Raw genomic sequence first — 23,493 nt, 5'->3', positions numbered from 1 at the left:
TGTTTAAAGGAATTTGTACTTGTAATCACGCTTAATAAGATACTTAATAATCTTGTTTAGGGTTACTTTGATTATAATTCAAGTGATCGCCAATAATAGATTTGTTTGTGCATTAATATTCAACCACCATAGATTAAACAGGTTTAGGGTTAATCTATTGATTGCATGTTAGTCATAAAGCGCACATGATCATGCCAATGCAATCACTCTAAGGAGTGGTTCACATTATGATGGACCTCCTATGCCAAAGGAAGATGGACCAGTTCCTGATCTAGATTCGTCTATACCAAACGCTAATCCTGCTAACCCTGCAGGGTTACAAATAGATACTAACTCTTCTAATGTTTCATGTTAGCGTAGGTTCTTTCTCTTTTAGATTGGATTTGTACCTTCATCCCCGAACTTCCATTTTTTGTTCCAGACCTATTGGAGTTGACGATTTCATGGATCGTTAAGGGGTGTAACCTTCACCCTGTGAACGGTTTACAAGTTCCTAAAACTTGTTGGCGACTCTTTTGTTCTAGCTTCCTTCGCTTTGGACGCCACCATGCTTAAGTGTATAATCACAGTGGGGTTCAAGTTTGGGGTAATGCTTGAGATATTCCCTACAAACGTCATATTATTTTTCCCCAAGCCCTTTATTATATAATCATATTATCTAATTAGGGCAAGACTTATTTCTCTCTTACTCCTCATGGCCAGTCATTTACTAAGCCAAACTTTTGGACTAGGTTTCCTTGTTCGACCTAACATTGTAACGTGTGACCTCATAGGATCCATTTAGTTGGCATTGGTTTAACCCAATGATCAATATTGGTCTCTAGCAAGATGTAAAGATGACCCAACTAAACTAACTTATTAAACTCCATAATACGATCCATATTATATTAAAAGTTGCACGAGAGTGGAGGACACATTTCCTTCAACTGTATCATTGCTGTTTTTGGAACAAATTTAAAACTTGGATCCATTTGAGTAAAGATGGGTATAATAGCATATACAATTTATTAAACTTTTTTTTTTTTTTGCTAAATTATTTAATTAGTTTTTTTTTTCGGAATCTATTTATTATTGTTTTGTTCTTTTAAGTAATTTGTTTTTGGAAAATTATCATTGCTAAAATATGTCAATATACCACAAATAGCCTTGTAAATTTTACAATTGAATCGATGTAGCAATAGACCTGTTTATTTCACCTTATTCCTGCTAAATTAAAATTGTTTTTACTAATATGAAATTATTTTTGCTGCAATTCCATTATTTTTGCTAATGTGAAATTAATTTTACTAAATTGAAATTATATTTACTAATTTTTTGTTATAATTCTGCTTTAAATATAATGAGTTTTACTGAACTCAAAAAGTATAGAAAAATGGAAATAAATAATCCCACATTTGCGTGATCTGACAATAACAATCCCACCTTTTGATTATTACAAGGCAGACCCGCCTTTGTATGTCATATTCTCTTAACAAACATTTTTACCTACAACACGTTAAATAGGTAAAGTGTTTCTTTTTTAAAGCCACATGTCGTTAAATAATTGGTCAAAATAAAAGAGTTTTTTTAAAAAAAAAAAACAAACAGAGGTTACAAAAAAAAAAAAAAAAAAAAAAAAGATCCACTACCAACCAGCCACCCCCACTACGTAAACCCTAACTGTTACCCTCACCCAGCAAGAACCGGCCGACCGCCATCCTTAACCCCTAAAATCAGTTGGCCGGAACTCCGCCAATACCAAAAACCACTTCGCCGACCAAAAGCCACCCCCTTACCCAAATCCCTCAACCACCACATTAACCACCCTGAAAACGCTACCCAGCCGCCAAAAACCACCTTTAATCACCTAAGATCCTCGAAACCTCCATCTCAGCCCTGAAAAACCCCACCCAATTACTCTAACCCCATCTCGATCAGCTTGAAACCCCCCTAAAACACCATAAGAACTCGACCCCAACGGCGAAGACTCCACCGTTTCCTTGGTGGGTGGGTGCCGGTGGCCGCTTTCATAGGTTGAGGGTGGTTGACCGGGTTTTGGTGGTGGCTGGGAGATGGAGTAAGGTTTCAGGGTGAGGAGGTTGGTGGCTGTTTTTTTTTTCTTTTTTTTTTTTGTTTTCTGTAATTTTGTTTTTTGGCTTTTTATTTATTATTAAAAAATTTAAATGAACCTATTAAAATGTGACACATGGCATACGACCTACAAAATTGGTCACCAATAGGTCAAAGTTCTTTAAAAGAAGATGGAATACCTAGGTGGGTTTGCCTTGTAATAATCAAAAGGTGGGATTTTTATTATGCACCAAGCAAAGATGGGATTATTTATTTCCATTTTTCCAAATAATATTTACTGAACTGAATAAAGGTAAATTGAATAGAGCTTTAGTGAGAGTTTAAATGTTAATCATCTGTTTTAATTGACCATAGTTAAAGCAATGTAGTACATGATGAACTCCAACCAATCTATATCCAACATAATGTAACGACCTTATCCACCAAGATCCTTATTTGTCTTGCTTGTTGATCATAAAAGATAACAAGAAGCAAGACAATACAAATAGTTTCTATGATCATCCCCAAAACAGATTATTCCTAATAGTGCATCAATGATCAAGTAATTTGCCGTATATCTCTGATTATTACATGATAAAACTCCTCTACAATGTCTATGGTTGTTCACTGGAGTGGATGATGTTACATGAAATAAATCCTCTACTATGTCTATGGTCCTTCACCGGAGTGGATGATGATGATGGCGGCTAATGTTGGATTATACTAGATTTACATTTCTCCAGGAAGCATTGTGTCTCCTGCGGGAAGATCACAAACAGCAATGCCCTGAAAGAAAGCCATACATCAAAAGAATATAAAATCAGAGACATTATAGTAGTAACACCAAAAAATATTAACTAATACAATCAGCAAGTCAAAATCAGCTAACACAATCAGTTTCAGATTTCAACTTTTCACTAAACACGGTCATAGTAGTTATAAAAAGCACGCATTATGAGTTAGCAAAACGCAGTCATAAATTCTCTTATACTGTCAATTTCTCAAATCTAAAATGAGCAATAAGCGGAGTGTATGAAATAGTTGTCATCATATGAGAAAATGAGAAAAGACGATGTTGATTCAGAAAACAAGAAATGATTGTTTGATACAATTCGAAAATATGGAAATGCAGGGAAGACGCGGTAAATAATGCAAGTAAACTAGGAAAATAAATAAGATGGTTTATTTTAGAAAGATATTATAGTTACATTTATGGACTAATGATCCTTAGGGAAAACACGGTAGTTTTTCAAAAATAACAATGAAGGCTAATAGGCTATCCCTTGAGTCTCAGCTTCCATGTTCAGAAACTCGAAACAAGACTGTCATGAGAGTTTCTGTAATACATAGATTTGTCAAAAGAGAGTTTAAGTAGCACTATACGTACCTCTCCAGTAAGGTGTGCTGTGCACCTCTTTTCAGCCAACAATTCCTCTTCAGACTGCCAGTAATCAAGTTAGTAAAAACATGTAACATATACATTGTTAATGTATGTTTCTTTTTGTTCTATTTCGTATGAAGTAGTGAGATTTAAGTTTCATTGACATACTTTAGATATGAGAAACATACCAATTTTATTCGCTTACGAAGATAATCATCAAATATCACATCCTTCACGAGCTCATAATCGCCATCTCCCTGTTAAACTAAAAGTTTTAGAGGAAATGACAGGCAAAAAAAATACTAGTAATTATTACATTATTATAATTCATTGAGAATGCCAACAAAATTTGTTTCAATGAGAATGTGACCTTTGATCTGCAAGGCATACTGAAAACAAGACCCTCAGCTATGCCATAAGGATTTCCATCAGTATAAACCTGCAAAGGCCAACAGTTGTTTTCGAATATTAGCAACAACTTATAAGCTATCCCAGCTTGCAACATACCAATTGACCAGGATATAGTTCGGACTAAATTCTCTAGCTAGTTATTATGTAAATTTTAAGTATGCTTTTGAAAGATTATACTCTGAGAAACGGATATACAAAAACCAATATTGTAGTCAATTACACAGAATAAAAATAAATAGGATAAAAAAAAAACTCCACAATAATACATTACATAAATTAGAACTCATCAATACAACTGTAAACACAAATTTTAAATCTGCAAAATATAGATTCAAAATAAATGAAACAAAATGTTAGTTTTATTAATTTGATAATTTTGGGTACAATCTCTAATTTGCTCCTCTGATTCGATCTCCACTTTATCTTTGACTTGTTTCACGGGCTGAGTTGACTCTTGATTGAGGGCCGACGATGATCTCTATCAAAGATATCTGATGTAGACCTTTGACTTGGGTTGTTGATTGAGGGTCGACGAGGCTTGATCTCGATCAATGACTTCTTGGTGTAGAGGCTGAACCGGTGATGTTCTTGATGATTTGAGGTTCTTCTTTCCTTCGTGTTAGAGGGTCGTCGAGGCTTAATCTCTTCCACGGGTGATCTTCTAGAGTAGAACGGCACGTCGAATGCTTGTTGTTCTTCTTCTAGGTTTTAAGAGGATTGCTTTGGAGAAGTTTAGAGTAAGGATTGCTTTGGAGAAGTTTAGAGTATTTTATGTGAGGTTTTCTCTAGAGAGGTTTAGAGTATTTTATGTTAGGTTTTTCTGTATTTGATTCTCCTTGTTTTCTCTAGGTTTTTCTCTGTAGATTTTTCTCTATTTTAGGTTTTTCCTTCTGCTTCCTCTTTCTCCCCCAAAATGAAATAGAGATAGCTCTATTTATAGAGTGAGTGACTCTTAGGGTTAGGGTTTGATTTGCATGGAGGTGGGCCTGCTTGATTATCATAACCCATTTTTAGTGGGTTTTAACTATTATATAAACAATTTAATTAAAATAACTAAAATGGGCCAATTAAATTTATTCACCCAATTTAATTAATTTTAATCAATAGTCAAATTAGCATCAAGTCAATAAATTGACTTTTGACCCATATATTATCCAATGTGGCACTTATATAAATTTTTTGTGCCTACAAATTGCCCCCTTCGAGATTAGTCACGGACACGACTTTGGAGTGTTTGATCGTGATCGGGCTCGAAATCCCTTTTTTTTTTTTTTTTTTTTTTTTTGTAAAATCCAAATTAGCTAACTTTAATTAGCAATTTGGCTACTTGCCATACAAAATAAATGTATGTACTTCATGCCTTTAGTTGTTAATCAATGATAGCTATGACCTTATCATGATTAAGCACCTAAATAGCACTTCACGTCCAGCAGTAACATTCAAATTTCAATATCTTTCTTTCCTTTTTTTTTTTTTTTTTTTTTTGTTTTGAAAGAAAATGATAATGCTCTTATGAGTTATCATGTTACAATGTAACAAACTCATGTTCCAACACCTATGCCACGAGATGGACAAGATGCTTGGGTTTATCTTCACCTTTTTTTTTTTTTTTTTTAACAGAAATGAAAGATAAGCTTTGAAACATTCAAGCTAATACACGTAGTGCTCAACAACTTGATAAGTTCGAAGTTTATCTTGCTGAGAGTTTGTTAACTCCATCAAATTTATCCTATAAATATAGGACCTTGGTGAAGATTGTTTTTGGCATTGTGTATCCAACAATGAGCTAGAGCAAGGACAAGTTATCAATCTCAGTCAATGACACGGTGGAGCTGCTACTTGAAGGTCTCGAACCGACACCCGTCACGGAGGAGCACCACTTACTTGACATCAATAGCATGGGGAGCCGTCACGCCACGAGACACAAACGATGCCACACTAGAGGGAGCTACCAGCCAGGCCACGCCACAACAACTACTTCGATGTCACGCCGCAACACTACTTCGATGCCACAATAGAGGGAACTGCCAAGATTTGATGCCACACCGCAAGCCCGCAACTTCTTTGCTGCCACGCCTCAACACCATGCCGAGAAGAAAAGGAGCCAACACCCCACCTCAGAACCCGTTGTCTTTGATGATGATGCCCTTTGGCTTTTTTTTTTTTTTTTTTTTTTTTTTTGGATGCAGGTTTGTGATCTTACTTCGTTTCCTGGAGAGCCAAAAGTCATCATCCTTCCGTGATGGAGTCATGGCTATAAATATATCCATCCAAAGGTGAAAAGTTCTACACCAAGCCGGCAAGCCGAAGTCCCCTTGTGAGCTCTTTACAAAAGATGACCTTGTAGAGTAACCTCGGTTCGAACCTTGAGTCCTTGACATAATGAGTTGTACAACCTTGACATTACGGGGTCATGTTTTCAAGCCTCACAACTCGGGCATCAGCCTCTTGAAGCTGGCATCGCATCATTAATTTTGACATCGCAGAGTTACATTCTCGAGCCTCACAACCGAGCCTTGTCTTGAAGTCTCGGAGCTAGATAATTGAGCGTCGCAACACAACCTTGATATTGAAGTCGTGCCGAGCCTCACAACCCGAAACTCGACAACTTGAAGCTACGCAACTCGACCGACCCCCGCAAAGCCATGCACATCCAAGATGAAGTTTTTGTCTAGACTACCATTTTGACTATCTAGTGAACATTTGACCGATTACTCCGTTCAAATTGTAGCTCTACGTGTCTTCAGCAGTCTAGCCAAGTTTTACGTGAATCAAACCACGTTTGCCATCCAATTCGTGAGTTTGATCAAGGTCGCTCCAGTGCACTCATCTATTTTAATACCTCCGTGGGAATGAAGATGATTGATCATGCTGATGAGTGATTATGAACGTTGATTTTTATTTTTTTTTATTTTTTTATTTTTTGAGTGGAATAGCCTTGGCTTCCACGTACTTAGGGTTAATATAATCATGACAACCACGTGACTCCTTTTCTCTCTCTTTTTTTTTTTTTTTTTTTTTTTTATAAATTGAAAAATGATAATTATTTGTCATTTGTATTGATAAATGATTATCATAATTCATGATCACTTTGGCAATCTTTTCTTAATCTTCAAAATTTGTCGGTGAATTATTTGTGCTTGGCAACTTTCTCCAATCTTCGTCTTTAATGTTTTGAGTTGATCTCCGGTGCTTGGAAGCTTTCTCCAGATCCCAAAAAAAATTTGATAGACCGGTGCTTGGTAGCTTTCTCCGATCTTCATGTTCAACACTTTGAGTTGATGATCTCTCTCCGGTGCTTGAAAGCTTTCTCCGGATCTCAAAGAAATTTGGTGGATCGGTGCTTCGTAGCTTTCTCCGATGTCCGTGTCCAACTTGATTTGTGAATCTCCGGTGCTTGCTGCTTTCTCCGGATTTTCAAGTAAATTTGGCGAAGTATTGGTGCTTGAAAGCTTCCTCCAATCTTCAAATGACATCATTCGACTTTCTGGGAACAAATTGATATTTGCCCCCAATCTTGTAGTTTATCATTTTTTTTTAATGGCTGCCCTTGAATAAATTTTATATATCCAAGATGCCTACGTACCAATAAGTAATTAAAATTTACTTTTTGGATCAAGCCGAACGTAGTTCAATTTGTGTGATTTTTTTTTTTTTTGTTTGTTTTGCAGTTTAGGCTCTTGCTTAGGAGCTTTGAGGACCGCTTTTTCATCTTTGCCCCCTTTGGATGTTGATGCCCATTTAATCAGATCTGTCTTCATGATTGGCTATCGTAAACTCCATGTCATGAGCTCGAGTCGCCAAGTCTTGGAATGTTTTGGGTTTGATTCCTTGCAAAATGTAAGCAAGATCCCAATTCATGCCTTGGATGCACATCTCGACTGCCGAAACTTCGGACAAATGATCTTTGCATTGAAGGCTTAATTCTCGCCATCGATTGATGTAGTCCACAACTGGTTCATATTCTAACTGGTTGGTTTGTGTCAACTCAGTCATGCTGACAACGCGCCGAGTGCTGAAGAAGCGATCGAGGAATATTTTTTTCATTTACTCCCAACTGTCGATGGATTTGCGAGGTAGATCTGTGTACCAATCGAAAGCAACACTTTTGAGAGAGCGGACAAATTGTTTTACAAGCAAATCTCCAGAGGTCCCAGCATTATTGCAGGTCTCTATGAAGTGAGCAATATGTTGCTCGGGATTGCCTGTCCCGTCGAATTGCTGAAATTTCGGAGGTTGATAGCTATTTGGCATTTTCATCTTATCAATCCTCTTTGTGTAAGGCTTGCTGTAGCGACCATCTTTGTTGATGTCTCTGCCAAGATGTTGTTTAATAGCATTAGCTATCATCTCTTGAATTGCTTGGAAGCTGAATGAATCACCATTGGGCCTTTCATCATTTTTTGAACTTAGCTTTGTCTTCGTGCTAAGTTCTGACTCGCTGCTATCATATTCGCTTTCTTCAATTGGGCGCTTCTCAAGTCTTCTTTCGAGTGCAGCAATTTGTTCAGTTTGGAGTTTAATTTGTGCTCCCTTTTCTTCGTTTTCCTAGACGAGTTTCTCAAGAAGTAGCTTCATATTAGCTAACTCTTCCTTGATGGTGCTCGCTTCGATTGCCATGACATTGACAACGTCGTCTTGTGCACCGTCTTTTGTCATCATTCCTTCTACGTGCTTCGTCGTTTCGATTTGTGGAGAAAAAGATGAGAGGTAGAAATTGTCCCACCGAGCGTGCCAAATTTGTAAACACAAATTTTAAATCTGCAAAATATAGATTCAAAATAAATGAAACAAAATGTTAGTTTTATTAATTTGATAATTTTGGGTACAATCTCTAATTTGCTCCTCTGATTCGATCTCCACTTTATCTTTGACTTGTTTCACGGGCTGAGTTGACTCTTGATTGAGGGTCGACGATGATCTCTATCAAAGATATCTGATGTAGACCTTTGACTTGGGTTGTTGATTGAGGGTCGACGAGGCTTGATCTCGATCAATGACTTCTTGGTGTAGAGGCTGACCGGTGATGTTCTTGATGACTTGAGGTTCTTCTTTCCTTCGTGTTGAGGGTCGTCGAGGCTTAATCTCTTCCACGGGTGATCTTCTAGAGTAGAACGGCACGTCGAATGCTTGTTGTTCTTCTTCTAGGTTTTAAGAGGATTGCTTTGGAGAAGTTTAGAGTAAGGATTGCTTTGGAGAAGTTTAGAGTATTTTATGTGAGGTTTTCTCTAGAGAGGTTTAGAGTATTTTATGTGAGGTTTTTCTGTATTTGATTCTGCTTGTTTTCTCTAGGTTTTTCTCTGTAGATTTTTCTCTATTTTAGGTTTTTCCTTCTGCTTCCTCTTTCTCCCCCAAAATGAAATAGAGATAGCTCTATTTATAGAGTGAGTGACTCTTAGGGTTAGGGTTTGATGTGCATGGAGGTGGGCCTGCTTGATTATCATAACCCATTTTTAGTGGGTTTTAACTATTATATAAACAATTTAATTAAAATAACTAAAATGGGCCAATTAAATTTATTCACCCAATTTAATTAATTTTAATCAATAGTCAAATTAGCATCAAGTCAATAAATTGACTTTTGACCCATATATTATCCAATGTGGCACTTATATAAATTTTTTGTGCCTACAACAACATTATGAAAATAGATGACACTTCGAAAGCACAAGGAAAGGGATATCATTCAATAGCACCATTTTACGCCTTAATAGGCTACGAGAGACATCTTAAAGAAAGTGAATTGAACTTTGACAATATTGTATATAGGATTCAATAATGTCTAAAACTCCTCAATCTGTATATACATATGTATACATTGACAGCTGATACTGTCTAAACTTAGACAATTTAGTGATAGCACGATCAACCTTTAAAGCAATTACATTAAGGGTTATACAATGAATATATAATGGTTCACCCGGCCATCCCACACTTCTATCTTTCCAAATTTGTTAATTAATAACCTCATTTTCTCACGATTTCATGAGAGAGCTACGAGCTCAACTCTTGATATGAGCGCCTAATCCATGAAAGCTATTAGTTACAGAACACAGTTAAATAAAAATACTATGCCTATTATATAGTGTGTGTGAACATAATGCTCTGCTTTTTTCGTGATTTATATACTGCAGCATCTTCAGACTTTTTTTAGTGTTTAAAAAACCTGTACACTTTTCTACCCAGAGAATTAAGCCTCATCACCCTGAATTTAAATACTCGAACTATTGCTCATTCAGATCGAACGCCAATCAGCAAAAGTATCCTTCAGCAGGGGCAAATACAAGTTTTACAAGAAACAAAAACACAATTTTTTATATGCGGCCTTATGTATCATGTGGCAAGGGTTACTTGAGTTTCTCGGTCAAGGTCAAGGGTTACTTGAGTTTCTCGGTAATGGGTTACCCGAGTTTCTCGGTCAGGGGTTACTTGAGTAGTTGGGGTTACTCGAGTCACAATTTTTTGTATGCGGCCTGACCAAGAAACTCGAGTAACCCCTGATTGAGAAACTCGAGTAACCCGTAACCAAGTAACTTGAGTAACCCTTGACCGAGTAATTCGAGTAACCCTTAACTGAGTGAACCCCTTGAGGAACTCTGTCCGAACCCCTCAAGTAACCCCTGATCGAGTAACTCAAGCAACCCCTAACTGATAACTTAGGTAACCCTAACAAAAAAAACTCAAGTAACTCCTGTCGCAGATCGAGTAACTCAAGCAACCCCTAACTGATAACTTAGGTAACCCTAACAAAAAAAAAAACTCAAGTAACTCCTGCCGCATGGTGTGGCCTGTCGCACCAAAAAAATTGTTCAAACAAAAATTATTTCTCACAATGGCATTTTCGTAAATAAATTAGCAACTTTTTTATTATTGTGGGCTCCACAATTGATGATGATTGAATAAAATTGTTGGTTTATTTACGAAATTGCCATGTTTGTTTCTCACTAAAAAGCTGGGCATGCCCATTCAAAAAGGGGAAAAAAGGGCATTTTTACAAGCACAATGGATAGATATATATCTCATCCCTTTTGTTTGGAGCTAGTATCGTGTAATATTGCACAAAAAATGGTCCACTAATCAGAAAATACCATATGTGATTTTGTTTTTTGCGTAACATTTACAGGAAAATCATGAAATATATCAGTAAACTAGTGATTAAAATGATATGCAATTGGATACACATCATTCCTATAATTTTATCTGATACATAAAAAACGTTCACTTAAGAGCACAACAAAGTTAAATGCTTACCCCAGAAGAAAACCAGTCACCAGGTGGAGTTGGGGTTACGAGAGATTTTATGGCATCAACAATTGAAACGGCAGTTGATGCTGCAGAAGATCTACCCCATTTCTTAATAAGGACTCCACCTCTCTGAATAGTAGAAGATAGTATTAATTCGCTTGAACTTTCCAAATGTATGTTGACAGTAACTCGAGGAATTATTTATTCAGATGTTGGATACAGTACCATAATATCTAACTGCTCACCTTTCGAACTATATCAGTGAACTCCTCTTCTAACCATTTTTGGTCCTTTATAACCTCTTTAACTGGAACTCCATCGATTCTGGCATTTAGGAAATCTGGAACCTGGTAAAAAATTGTTAGTTAAGAACAGTTATTAAACATGTCTTGCATTTAGAGCTTTCTAGTCATTACTGTAGAACACTGTAATACCTGAGTTGTTGAGTGGTTTCCCCAAATGGTCATATTAGATACTTTGTCATAGAAGACACCAGCTTTCAGAGCCAGCTGCAATCAAACATTTGAAGTGTGATCTAGCCGACTATACAATCTAATTATCAAATGAGTTCTGAAATGAATAATCTATTCACCTGACATTTTGCTCGGTTTTCATCTAATCTAGTCAGGGCATGGAAATTCTTTGCAGGTATATTTGGAGCATTTTTCAAACAGATCAGAGCACTACAAAGTAAAGCAAAATATCAGATGCAGTAAAAGAATAAACACTTCATGAAATAATAGGTAAAAACACAAACAGATCAATCTCACTTGGTATTGCAAGGATTTCCAACCACAATAACTTTGACATTACGCGATGCTACAGCATTGAGTGCTTTTCCCTGTTATTAAGCACATCAAACTTAAGGATACGATAAGATAAATAAGACATTTTTTCTTTCCGAGCCACAAAATGTTATAGGGGAAAAAATCAGCCTTACTTGCTCTGCATAAATCTTTCCATTTATGTCCAATAAGTCAGCTCGTTCCATACCAGGCCCACGAGGCTTCGCTCCAATCAGAAGAGCCCATTCAGCATCTAGGAACACCTCATAAGGATCAATACCAATGCTAACTTCTCTCAGCAATGGGTATAATGAATCCTCAAGTTCCATTGCTACTCCTGAAGCGATTTGCAGATTGAAACGAAGGATAAGAAACTAGACATGTCCAAAAATTTTATGACTGTGTCCAGCTGCAGTAAACATTAGTCATAGCAACAGAGCAACTCAATCAGCTAGGGAGGTGGAATTAGACCTTCTAAAGCTTCAAATGACCTTTCAGATCCTAGCAATTTTAGGGCAATTGGTTGATCAGGTCCAAAGACAACACCAGAAGCAAGCTGCCATGAAACATGACATTAAAGTTGGCAAAAACATAACTGTAAACTTTAAATTTGAACACTTACCAAAATGGAAATGGATATTAATAAGGAAATTTGATTACCAATGACCATGAGAAGGAAAATTTATCTGAAAGATTTAGTAGTGAAAGGAAGGGGGGCGGAGGGGATAGCTAGAACAATAAGCTATATAAATCTCAATAACTCACAAAGTAATCTTTCATGGATAATTAAGATATCTCCTGGGGTCTACAATGAATGATTGGATTATCGAATTTGCAGAACAAGCGACCAAGGGCACATTAATGCCTCAACTTACTATATCCTGAACTGTTATGAACTTAAATTTGCAAATAGATTTCAAATTGTAATGGAGTGATAACCCATGTAATTAGCTAAGATATGGTTAATATGTAGCAGCACCAATAAATTATAACTAACCGGTGATTTCTTTACTCTAAAGAAATCTGACATTACTATCTTTCAGTCCACCAAAGAGCTCTGCAATCATTTCTATTGAAATTAGAACAAAATACTATCCCTCCTTCATACCAGAACAACAGCTTCTCATTACATATGATGATTAGGAACTACAAATTTGTGTAACAGAAGAATGATTTGACTTTTTTGTGCAAATTCCAGCTTATAGCTGGCTATAATTTGTAACAATCAGCTCCAGTGACTACGTCAAACAAAAGGACAATGTGCAAGATAACCTTTAAGAACGATGTACTAATTGAATTCCGTTTTTTTTTTTTTTTTTTTTTTTTTTTGTACTATTTTTTATACATGAATATCATGGCATGTTCATTACTGCTAATCAATTAGAGATCATCGTGGACATCGTCATCTATGAGATTACTGTTTTATAAAGCACTAAATCACTTGTGTATTCCCCCACCATGCACATATATGCAAGTATAGAAATTGAGTGGGGCAGGTACAACAAGAGGGAGATATTACTCACTTTGAACAAGAGATGGTTTGATATCGTTCCAGCTGCACCTGAAATGGCGATAGTGATCATTTTTTTCCACGACTTAGTCGTCTCTTCCTGGAAAAGGAAAGATATTTAGTTATAAAACTTGTGCAGTTTCAATAGCACAAGTGCTAATAGTTATCTACATAAAGTTGAGTTTTGAAGAACTCTTCTATATGAATCTGAAATAAAAATATGCTATCATTCTATAAGTTTTCATATTTCAGTTAGTAAGCAAACAAAAACAATAAGAGCAAAATAGAAATCTGACAGAGACAAACAACACTCGCATTATCAAATTGAGTTGAAATTCTGTTTCGGTATCTGACAGAGTAACATTTCAGTGGATTCGATGGACACATTAGACATATGCTACAGAAGCACGTAGTAGTGTCTGCACATAGAACCAGTAATCTCTTACTCAGTCTGGTCCGACCAAATTAAAAGAAATTTCCTCAACTTATTTCTGATTGTTAACAGTGACAAAGTTATGATACCATAATTTTTGTCTTGTGATCTACATCAGATACAACATATGTAGCAAAACTTCTTCTTCCGAGGATACTTTTACCCCAAGAGAAGACAGTCATAACCATACTTAAGTAACTAGTTTTGGCTGATTGACATCCCTATCCCTGGTTCCACTTCAACAGCACAATAACATCAAACACTTAATCCCAGAATGATTTGGGATCAATGAATATTAACTGTCATAAGGAACTTTCTGACAAAAACTGAAACAAGAAAGTTACATGGTAAGAAAGTAAAAGGACTGACATTACTCTCCAAACACAAGGACCACCTGCAAGAAATGGCAACTAGCTTTGTATATGGGTTAAAAAGATTAAACTTATTCTCTAGTACAACAGATCACTTTCCTAAACTCTGAACACCGTCCTCATGTTACACTCATGTTTTTTCTCATCTCACCCCACTTTCACTCTCCTTATATTTTTTTCTCCTTGTATTATGGAATCGGAATTGAGGGAGAATGTGTTGCAATCATTCCTATAACAAAACAATGTATGCAGTCTTTTTAATTACAAATGATGCTAAATAATCATTTAAATACTTCTTAATTTTTTTTATTAGAAGCGAAAAGAATTAAGATAGTGACAACAATTTATCATTCAAATTGTTCATATGAACATAGAACACTGTAAACTTTATAAACATTTTACATACTTTAAGCTACACATGATTGAGAACAGCATCTACTCCTACGTAAATTACACTTTATAAGTAAACAGACAACCAAGAATATAAGGCTCTAAAGTATTTCCTACATAAACTTGCCCCTAAAGATCTATGACTATGCTACATCAGGGATAATACTCTGCCTCCCAAACAGAAGCTTTACTTAACCAGATAATGACAATAAACTGATAAAACACCCAATGTTGTTTTATGTCAAATTCAGTATTAGAAAATGATGACATTAGGCATGTAGCACTCAAATTACTATCTAACCAGCCTTCATTGCCACCATTCACTCATCACTCTTAATTGTCTTTAAATTAGCAATTATACTCTTCTTATGATTCTTGTAACCAATTCAAGTAATTAAGATCTCCACTTTGAACCTGTTGAGTAGACAATCCCAAGTCCCACACATAAAGAATAAGCCCATGTTATTCAGAAAAAATAAGTTCTGACACACTTTATCTTTTTATATGTGATTTTTTATCATTAAATATCTTTAATTTTGCAATGAAAAATATTATGAAAAATACATATTAATAAATTGCACATTATTAGAAATCTAGCAAGATCCCAATTGGTATGATTTTCTTTAGATTTTCTTTAAAGATTATCGTAAACAACAGTTTAGCCTAATCACACAATCAGACCAAAACAGACTAGATCGGATCAAATCAAATAAACTAAACAAACCCTAATAAAGATATTACTTCCTTTTAAGTGAATTCACACTCCAATAGTCCAATTAGTATAATGTCTTTTGAAAGGGTGTCCAAAAACAATTCCGTACGAGCTAGGCTCAAAGCGGACAATAGTATACTTAATATAAAGTGAAGTGTGAATGCGCACCCACCTTCTAGATTTTGCTGTAATAAAAAGAAACTAGTTATTGACCCGGCGTATCATCATAAATTATAGGTTTGATTAAATTAATTTAGAAGAGTTAATGTTGAACAATATTAATAACTAAATAAAAATGTAATAAGAGGTCAATATGAAAAGTTTTTCAATTAAATTAAACACTATTATATTATATAGCATTAAAGTTAGACGAAAGAAGAGTTTTTGTTAAAAAAAACTAAACATTAATACAATTCAATATGGTGAGAGAAGAGGGATGACACGTAGGAATATAGGATGACATGTAGTGCATATGTGGCATATGAGTGACACATGTCGTTAACATGTTGTCCCCATGAGTTTTAATAATATTATTATAAATCATGTGACTCGTTGTAATTGATCTCAATTAAACTTGTTGGAACTTATCTAAACGTATCCAACACAAAGGCAGGTGATGGAAATCAACCGCAAGATCCCTTGAGACCGGGAGGGTAGGTATAACCATCGAGCTATCTCTCACTCTCAAATTTTGATAATTGATATGGTCAAACAAAAGATTTGTAAAATAATTAATTAATTAAAACAGAAATAAATAAAATGACATTAAAACTGCCGAAGTAAGAACATAACTTTAAAAAAAAAACCTAAAAATCCAGCAAACTCGCCTTTTTTAAATCATAAGTCAAGCAGAAAACTCCATAGCATTCAGGCTTGGTGCTCTGCCCTCCAGTAGGAACAGCAACCGGAGTTTGAATTTCACTTTAAATCAATAACAATAATAAATAACCAGCAAAATCATTTGTAATAACATAAGTAATTATATAAAAAAAATGCTATAATATTAAGCATGAACATTAAAGCTTACTTTGGAGCAACAGAGCAACAAATCCCAGTACCCCTTGGCGTTGTTCGAGGACGGCACTGAAGATTAAATTTACGGTGATTCGATAAGCGAGACGACAACGACAAAAGCTGGGATGGTTTAATAAGACGAGTTTGATATGAAGGTGAAAGCTCTGCGACTGCCATGGCAGCAACAGAAGATAAGATCAGAATTTGGAAAGAAAGGAAAACAAGAGAAGTTTGTGTTACTACTGTGTTGTTAAAAGTATGGTGGAAATTTCTGGAAATAAGAAAGAAGATGATCGCTTAGAATTGGAGGGAGATATTGTAAGAGATGAGGGAGAAGAAGGAAAGAGTGAAGTTGGAATAGAGTGGGATAATTTTTGAAATATAGCTATGAGGCCATGCAAATGACACTTGTCATATGTATATCTTTTGATAAAAATCTATTGTGTAAGGATGTTTATTCTTCTTATGGATAGGTTGAGGAATTTTAAAGGGGGGAATGTTAGGCATTTAGAAATGCATAACAAAGGGTATTCATGTAATTATGCATATGTACAAATTAATAAATATTCTGATATCATTGGATGATCAAATGGTACCATTGAATATACAGTGATACTATATATGCACATAATGGTATTATATATGTATTCAGTTGTACTAAATTTATGCGTAAATAGTACCACTGAGGATTCAATGGTACTATATAAACTTTCAGTGGAACAATCAGCAAGTGGCCCCTCATCACGTGATACAATCCGACCAAAAAATAGGTGTGGTCCATCTACATGCCTCTCTCTTCCTATCTCTCTCCTCTTTTCTCTCTCTATCATGTGTTTTTATAATATTTTAATCAATGTTATGCATTAGTAAATGCATAACTTTCCTCCATTTCTAGCTCCTCGGATAGGCTAAGGTAGAGGGAATCCAAGTTCATATTAGATATAAACAAATGTTGTTTATATCGGGGTATATAAGTCATTTCGCGTGAGTAAGTGAGGGGTATAATTATGAACTTTACATTTTTACCAATATTCCCGTTTTGGTACCCCCGTTTCAGTACTATCCTGACGTTAACAGAAGACTATTTGTTAAGTGTAGAATTGAGGGGGTAAAAAGGATCATTTCCTTGGTTGAAGAAAGTGAGAACCCTAATGAATTCCCAGTCGTCGACAATTATCCGTCAACCCTAATCCATTACCGTCGTCGGTAGGTATCCGACAACCCTAATCCATTACCGTCGACTGGTGTGGGAACTTCGAATCAATTCTGAGTTTATTATCGGAGTGGTGGTCGATGCTTTAACTATATGGAGGGCCGCTCCAATTTGCTACCAATTGTCGGAGTGGGTAGTATTTAATGGTGTGCACATACGACCAAGGAAAAAGGTAAGTTAATATTTTGCGAAAAGATTAAATATTTTCATTTTAGCTGAGAGAATTTATAATAATGGAATAAGTTCGTTTGAATTATTGTATTGTTATTATTATGATTTAATGGGTTGTGTAAGTTCCGAGTAGGACAATTGAAGAATATAATGTTGGTTGAGTATTGTAAATATTTAATGGTTTGATGAATTGAGAGCAGGGTTTTATTTGATTGTGAAAATAATCTGTGTTAGGTCGATTGTATGGACCGTAGGCGAGGTTTGAAGCGCAAGTGGAAGGTAAGCTGGAATATTGATATGCAAATTGATGTTTGTTAGGAGATTGAATCAAAATTAGGGAATGTTATGTTGATTTAAACATAAATGACATGATTATTTTTTCATCATCATGGGGAGTTTGGAGTTACACAAATCCACCATTAAAGAATCTTACCCCAGATATTTTTGAGGTAGAATGAATTATTATGAAATTTATAAATTGGTATAATAGCTCAAATAAATGGGGTGTGTAATTGTTGTACCATTGTTGATCTTTTAGGATGAATCATTAATTGTTGGTGGACAAGTTAAATGTAGAGGGGAGGTGTTGAAGCAACGAGAAATATATTGTAGTCGGGTGAGAATTGTTAAAATCCTAAATTTTAGTTCATGTTTATTTATAGTGTCCCAGTTACTTGAATATTTATGCTTTAATGTTAGGCCGCATTCTTATGCAGCCACCTAACACAAGTTGTCGTATCAAAACATTTGGGCGGATTTGCCAAACTTTTAATGAATGTAAGATCATATGGGTTTTGGGGGATTGTTAAAGTTTGTTAGAGACATGCACTTACCACGTCAACTTTGTTATTGGTTAATGACGCGTATTGATCCATTCAGTTGTAACTTAAAATGTGAGAACGGGAGGTTGTTCAACCTGTCAAAGAACCAAGTGCACTGGGTCCTAGGTATTCCCAAAAGGGGATTTGATGTTCCTAATTACAAATCATTTTCCGAGGACAGAAAGGTGCTGGTTAATGAGATATTTAGTCGTTATGGTAAATCTTGGATTAATAGGTCAAGCAAAACCAGTCGAAAATATAAGTCTGCTGGAATCCCTGTGAATAGCAAATTAATGGAGAGGGTGGAGGGCGATTGGGAGGAACATGAAGCAAATGAGTTTAAATGGTATTTTTATTGCTATCATTGGAGATGTTGTTGTGCCCTACGCAATCCTCTAGGTTGGCTTCAGATCTTGTACCTGCATTGACATGTGTTAGTATAGCAGCTAAGTATGACTGGTGCAGCCTTGTGCTAAGTAAGCTCATGGAAAGTGTAGCTACTTTTGCAAGAAGATTCTACGCTCATGGTTATGAAAGTGGTTGCGGTGGTTGCCTCATATTCGTGTTGGTATACTATTTATCTTATTTTGATTGGTCTAAAAGTTGGAATTATTATTTTATGCCACTGAATTTGTAACACCATTTCTGTAGGTCATGTACTTGGGTAGTCTGGATAGGCAACCCGTTTATTGGGGCGTATTTCCTAGGGTGGAAGTGAGGAGCATGGCTGAGATTGGAAAGGCTGCGAAGGCAGATCGCTTGCCGGATGGAGGTGAATTTAGGCTAATTGGGGTAACAACTAAATGAGTGCGATTTGCATGTTTTTATGTTTCTGTTATTTGGGTTTGAAATATGTTTTGTGTTTGAATGAATATGTGAATCTGATGGTACTTCAGTGTTAACTAGAATTTGGATGTGGATTGGGTGAAAGTCATCATCCGAGAGTGGCTAGGGACACGGACGATCCTAGACAGCAAAGCAAGGTATATGAAATTTGAGGTAACTATTTTAGTTAGTTCATGGACAGACACAGACGGTCCTGGACAGCAAAGCAAGGTACAATGGATGATGGATGTTTTATGGTGATACTTCATGTGTTGGTCAGATGTTGAATGTAGGTAGGGTGTGTAAAAGGAAGAACCCTACACCTCGACGCATTTCTTCGAGTAAGAAACTACGACAGTATTGGCCACAGGGTGATATGGAACCATATGCATATTTAATACGGCATTGTAAATCTGGTTTCCACTTCTTGATTAACATTGACAACAACAGTGTATATGTGGGACATATAAGGAGGTACATTGTGTTGTGAGAGTCTCTTTGTAGTTGTTTTCATTGGATTGTTGTTTTGATTAACTGGTTATCCTGAAATGTAGGTGGTTATATGAAGACTTACTTTATGTGTATGAGACGGTGTGTGTGTGTGTGTGTGTGTGTGTGTGTAATATTAAATTTTATAAATTTACGTAATAAATGTATGATTTTTGTAGGTTCTGATATTTGTATTGCGTTGAATACCTATTAGGATGCTCAACTGCTGTTGTGGATGGTCTCCAATTCTGGGGTGTGGCAGGTTGCGAAGTTGAGTTTTGTTTCGGTATGTTTCTGGATAGGAAGTTAGATATGAAAGTTTGTCGATGTGAATTTGACTGACGTGTATGTTTTGGATCACAACCCTTGTTTTTCAAGGTTCAAAGTCCAGTTTTTGGTATAGAAGTGAATTCAACATAACAATTTTGTTTATATTTTCGGGATTCCTGCAGTTGTCTTGTCTCTACAGTGTCAGTAATGGGTTTAATTCTGTAAGTTGTGTTTGAAATCGATGAGTGTATCTTTATTAAATAACTCAGTGTTTCTTCTATTCAGGTGTATGGAAGCCACAACACCCGCAGGTCGCTCATTGCTATAAAGTGTTGCTCCACCTTGTTTGTATATGTGTTGGAATCAAATTCTTGTTCTGGCTCGGTTCTGATCAGCCTAAAACAAGTGAGTTGTCACTATTATCTTTAATTTGCTACGTACGCTTTCATATATGGTATCTTATATGATTCTGTTGTCATTTGTGGGGCATATAAATGGATTTCATCAATCACTTCTTCAAATAATTACCCAGTACAGTCTGAATACTTGTGGAAGTGTAATGATGGTCTCGCCAATCAGTTGTATTCATAGTTGAATGTGTGTGTTTGTTTCAAAATAATTGTGTTGCATTATTTGAACAGATTTGTAACAGGATTTAGTGAACAACTGTTGATCTGGTGGAGAAATCCTTCCTTAAATGTTTTATGGATTGGGCCATGACTACTATTGTTATGGAATGGCCCATTTATAGCATGGATCAGTACTAATAACTGGTAGGTCCTCTTTAATATGCACTAAATTTGGGCCCAGCCTACAAACAATGTACTTTAAATATTTTTTACATTTATTTATGTATGGGCTACCTCATGAATTTGTTTAAGATTTGGGCTGGTACAATGTTAATAGCACAATGTTAATAAATATGGGCTGTCCAATGTTAAAATTGGTAGTAGGCCATATGCAATTTAGTAGTCCATTTTGTATTTTGTAGACTATTTAGAAATAGGTATTACATTTGGGGGGTAGCCCAATGTTTTCTAAACAAGGTACAAAAGCACGTCTTCTACAATATTGTTGATATTGTTCCAAATTTTTATACACAGACTCTAATTCTAGATCAGACTCTGCCCTATTACAACACAATAAATCAATAAGGTTCTAATAATTTCATACAATACACAAGTCATACTAGGCACCATGTGTATGACTGATTGGTAACATTGTTCAATTTGTAGTAAACGTCTTTGTTGAAGCAACTAATCACGTGAGCACCCCCATTTGAGGATGCAGAAATTTCGGAAACTTAGTACGGCAATATGGGTTGGAGCAGTATACGAGCCATGTATACTGAAACCCTTGTTTATGTGAGTATGAGTACGTCTGGCATATGGAGCTCGATTGCCTCTTTGATGGAAGGTATATATGTCTCCCGACTCATATCCCTACAATTCCATAACATGAGTTTGGTTTTGTATTTGCGAGTTCATAATTAGTCTACTGTGTGCTCACTTTAATTTTGACAGTTGTGAGTCTTCCATCTAGTTTGTGGGTGGTGTTTGAGGATGTAGTAACAACAAACCTAGCAGCGACGTCAGGGGATCCAACATTGAACAACTTAACGTCATTACGATAACTTTGTACCTGCAATGTGTGTTCCCCTGTAGTTAAAGTGCACATCTCTTTGATAATCGGTATCTCAGGTGCCGGATTAACAACATCCCTGATGAATTTTGGCAACAAGTGCTCAGACTCAGGACCTTTATCACCTCTAAAGGTCGATATAACCCAACTCACAAACACTTTGAAAACATTTGGGTGTAAAGCAAGGTCTGATAGGTCTGGTAAGTGGGTTGGTCTAGCCCAGGCCAATTTCTAGTAGTTATACGGACCATATCTCCATTCACTCGTTCCCTGAATGACAGCAAGTCCGAAACATCAGCAGAGTGCACAAAATTCGGAGATACAATCCCGGCGGCGGTCAACTTTAGATCCTTTATGATCGCTAGAATCCGCTTTTTCACAAGATTCGGTGAGTATTTTGAAGGAATTTGGTTTTTAATAATCTGAAGAGAATTTGTGTGGATAATTATTGATGGTTTAATGGCATTGATTTTGTGTTTGAATTGATGTCCTTTCTTAGTTTGTAATGGTTGTATACGGGATACATGTATTTGAATAGTTTTCTTACCCATTGTGTCGTTGATAGTGGAATTGTGGCTGTGTAATGGGAGAAGCCGAGTTTGAGGCTGTTTTATATCACACTGATACATTGAATTATGTATTTGAATTATGTTTACTTTTTTTTTTTTTTTGTAGGTTCAATTTTATTATAATGTACTTTTCTTTTTTGGGAAAATCTTTTATTTTAAGTAATTTTTTAACATATGAAATTCGATGTATGTTCTTTGACAATATAGTTGCCAATATAATATACTAGATGCAAGGCCGTACATGTAACCCCGACCGATGTCAATTCAGATAACCGGATGGAGTTTGGGTCCGATCTATTCTGAACTTGTATGTGGGAGATTTTTTTTTTTTTTTTTTTTTTTTTTTTACTCAGGTCGGGTTGGGTTAGGTTAAATTCGGATTGGGTCAAATTCTAGCACTGGCCAATCGATTCTCGGTTTTTTACATGATTAAAAAAAGTGTTTTGCCTTTGCGGTTTTTTGTTAATGAACGTGATTAAACATACTTTCATTATTAAAAATGGGGGAATAACTCATATGTGATTTCGGTTTATTTGGCTCGGTTTATAATATTTACCATAGGATTTACAAATATTTGGTGCGATTGTAGACACATAAAATTTACATATGTGCCACATTAGATATTGTACTTATTTGACAATGAATTACATGTAATTATTTTGGGTGAAATAAGTGAAATTATCCCATTTTAATTGTTTTATTTAAATAGTTCATTTAATAGCTACATAAATGACTCAAGATTACCAAGTCAAAAGCCAACCTTCATTGTACATCAAACCCTAACCCTAAGAGTTGCTCACTCTATAAATAGAGGCTCTTTAATTCATTTCTCTAATTCATTTTGGGGGGGGGGGGAACCTAAAACAGAGAAAACCCTAGAGAAAAACAAAGAGAATCAAAATACATAGAAAACCTCTCCAGATAAAACCTCTCATCAAATACTTTAAAACTTTTTAGAGAATACGTCTTAAAACCTAAGAACAACAAGCATACGACGTGTCGTTCTACTATAAAAGATCACCCGTGAAAGAGATGAAGCCTCGACGACCCTAGAGACGAAGGAAAGAAGGAATTTAAATAATCAAGAACACCAGTTCAACCTCTATATCAACTTGTCATTGATACAGATGAAGCCTCGTCGGCCCTCAATCAAGAACCCAAGTCAAAGTTCTACATCAATTGTCTTCGATCGA

At 35.8% G+C, this 23,493-nt stretch overlaps 2 protein-coding genes across 18 annotated transcripts; one reads left to right on the top strand and one right to left on the bottom strand.

Annotated features, from left to right (window-relative positions):
* Positions 1-2,438: 2,438 nt before the first annotated feature.
* On the bottom strand, positions 2,439-16,684 carry LOC145629084 (malate dehydrogenase [NADP], chloroplastic). The gene is made up of 14 exons (XM_081681569.1): positions 16,315-16,684; positions 16,115-16,208; positions 13,395-13,481; positions 12,343-12,427; positions 12,027-12,208; positions 11,857-11,927; positions 11,679-11,769; positions 11,521-11,595; positions 11,332-11,433; positions 11,093-11,215; positions 3,801-3,869; positions 3,619-3,687; positions 3,437-3,490; positions 2,439-2,835 (listed from the first exon to the last, which is right to left on the bottom strand). The coding sequence occupies exons 1-14, from the start codon at positions 16,476-16,478 to the stop codon at positions 2,779-2,781; spliced, it is 1,323 nt and encodes a 440-aa protein (XP_081537695.1). The 5' UTR covers positions 16,479-16,684; the 3' UTR covers positions 2,439-2,778.
* A 670-nt stretch (positions 16,685-17,354) lies between these two features.
* Positions 17,355-22,626, top strand: LOC145626910 (uncharacterized). 17 transcript variants are annotated; one of them, XR_014111170.1, is made up of 9 exons: positions 17,355-17,686; positions 17,920-17,964; positions 18,224-18,301; positions 18,402-19,074; positions 19,158-20,106; positions 20,376-20,495; positions 20,732-20,863; positions 21,326-21,506; positions 21,614-22,626. XR_014111170.1 is itself a non-coding variant. In XM_081679365.1 (7 exons), the coding sequence occupies exons 2-6, from the start codon at positions 17,929-17,931 to the stop codon at positions 21,456-21,458; spliced, it is 384 nt and encodes a 127-aa protein (XP_081535491.1). In that variant the 5' UTR covers positions 17,355-17,686; positions 17,920-17,928; the 3' UTR covers positions 21,459-21,506; positions 21,614-22,626. The 17 variants fall into 17 exon arrangements, 2 of the variants coding, with proteins under 2 accessions (XP_081535491.1, XP_081535492.1); XR_014111169.1 differs by adding an exon at positions 18,082-18,134 and having other exon boundaries at positions 18,224-19,074; XR_014111165.1 differs by having other exon boundaries at positions 17,920-18,134.
* The last annotated feature ends 867 nt before the right edge of the window (positions 22,627-23,493 follow it).

The sequence above is a fragment of the Chenopodium album genome, chromosome 4, assembly GCF_948465745.1.
Source record: "Chenopodium album chromosome 4, dcCheAlbu1.1, whole genome shotgun sequence".
In the NCBI taxonomy this organism is placed as follows: Eukaryota; Viridiplantae; Streptophyta; class Magnoliopsida; order Caryophyllales; family Amaranthaceae; genus Chenopodium; species Chenopodium album.
This window is presented reverse-complemented; position numbering and strand designations above follow the sequence as displayed.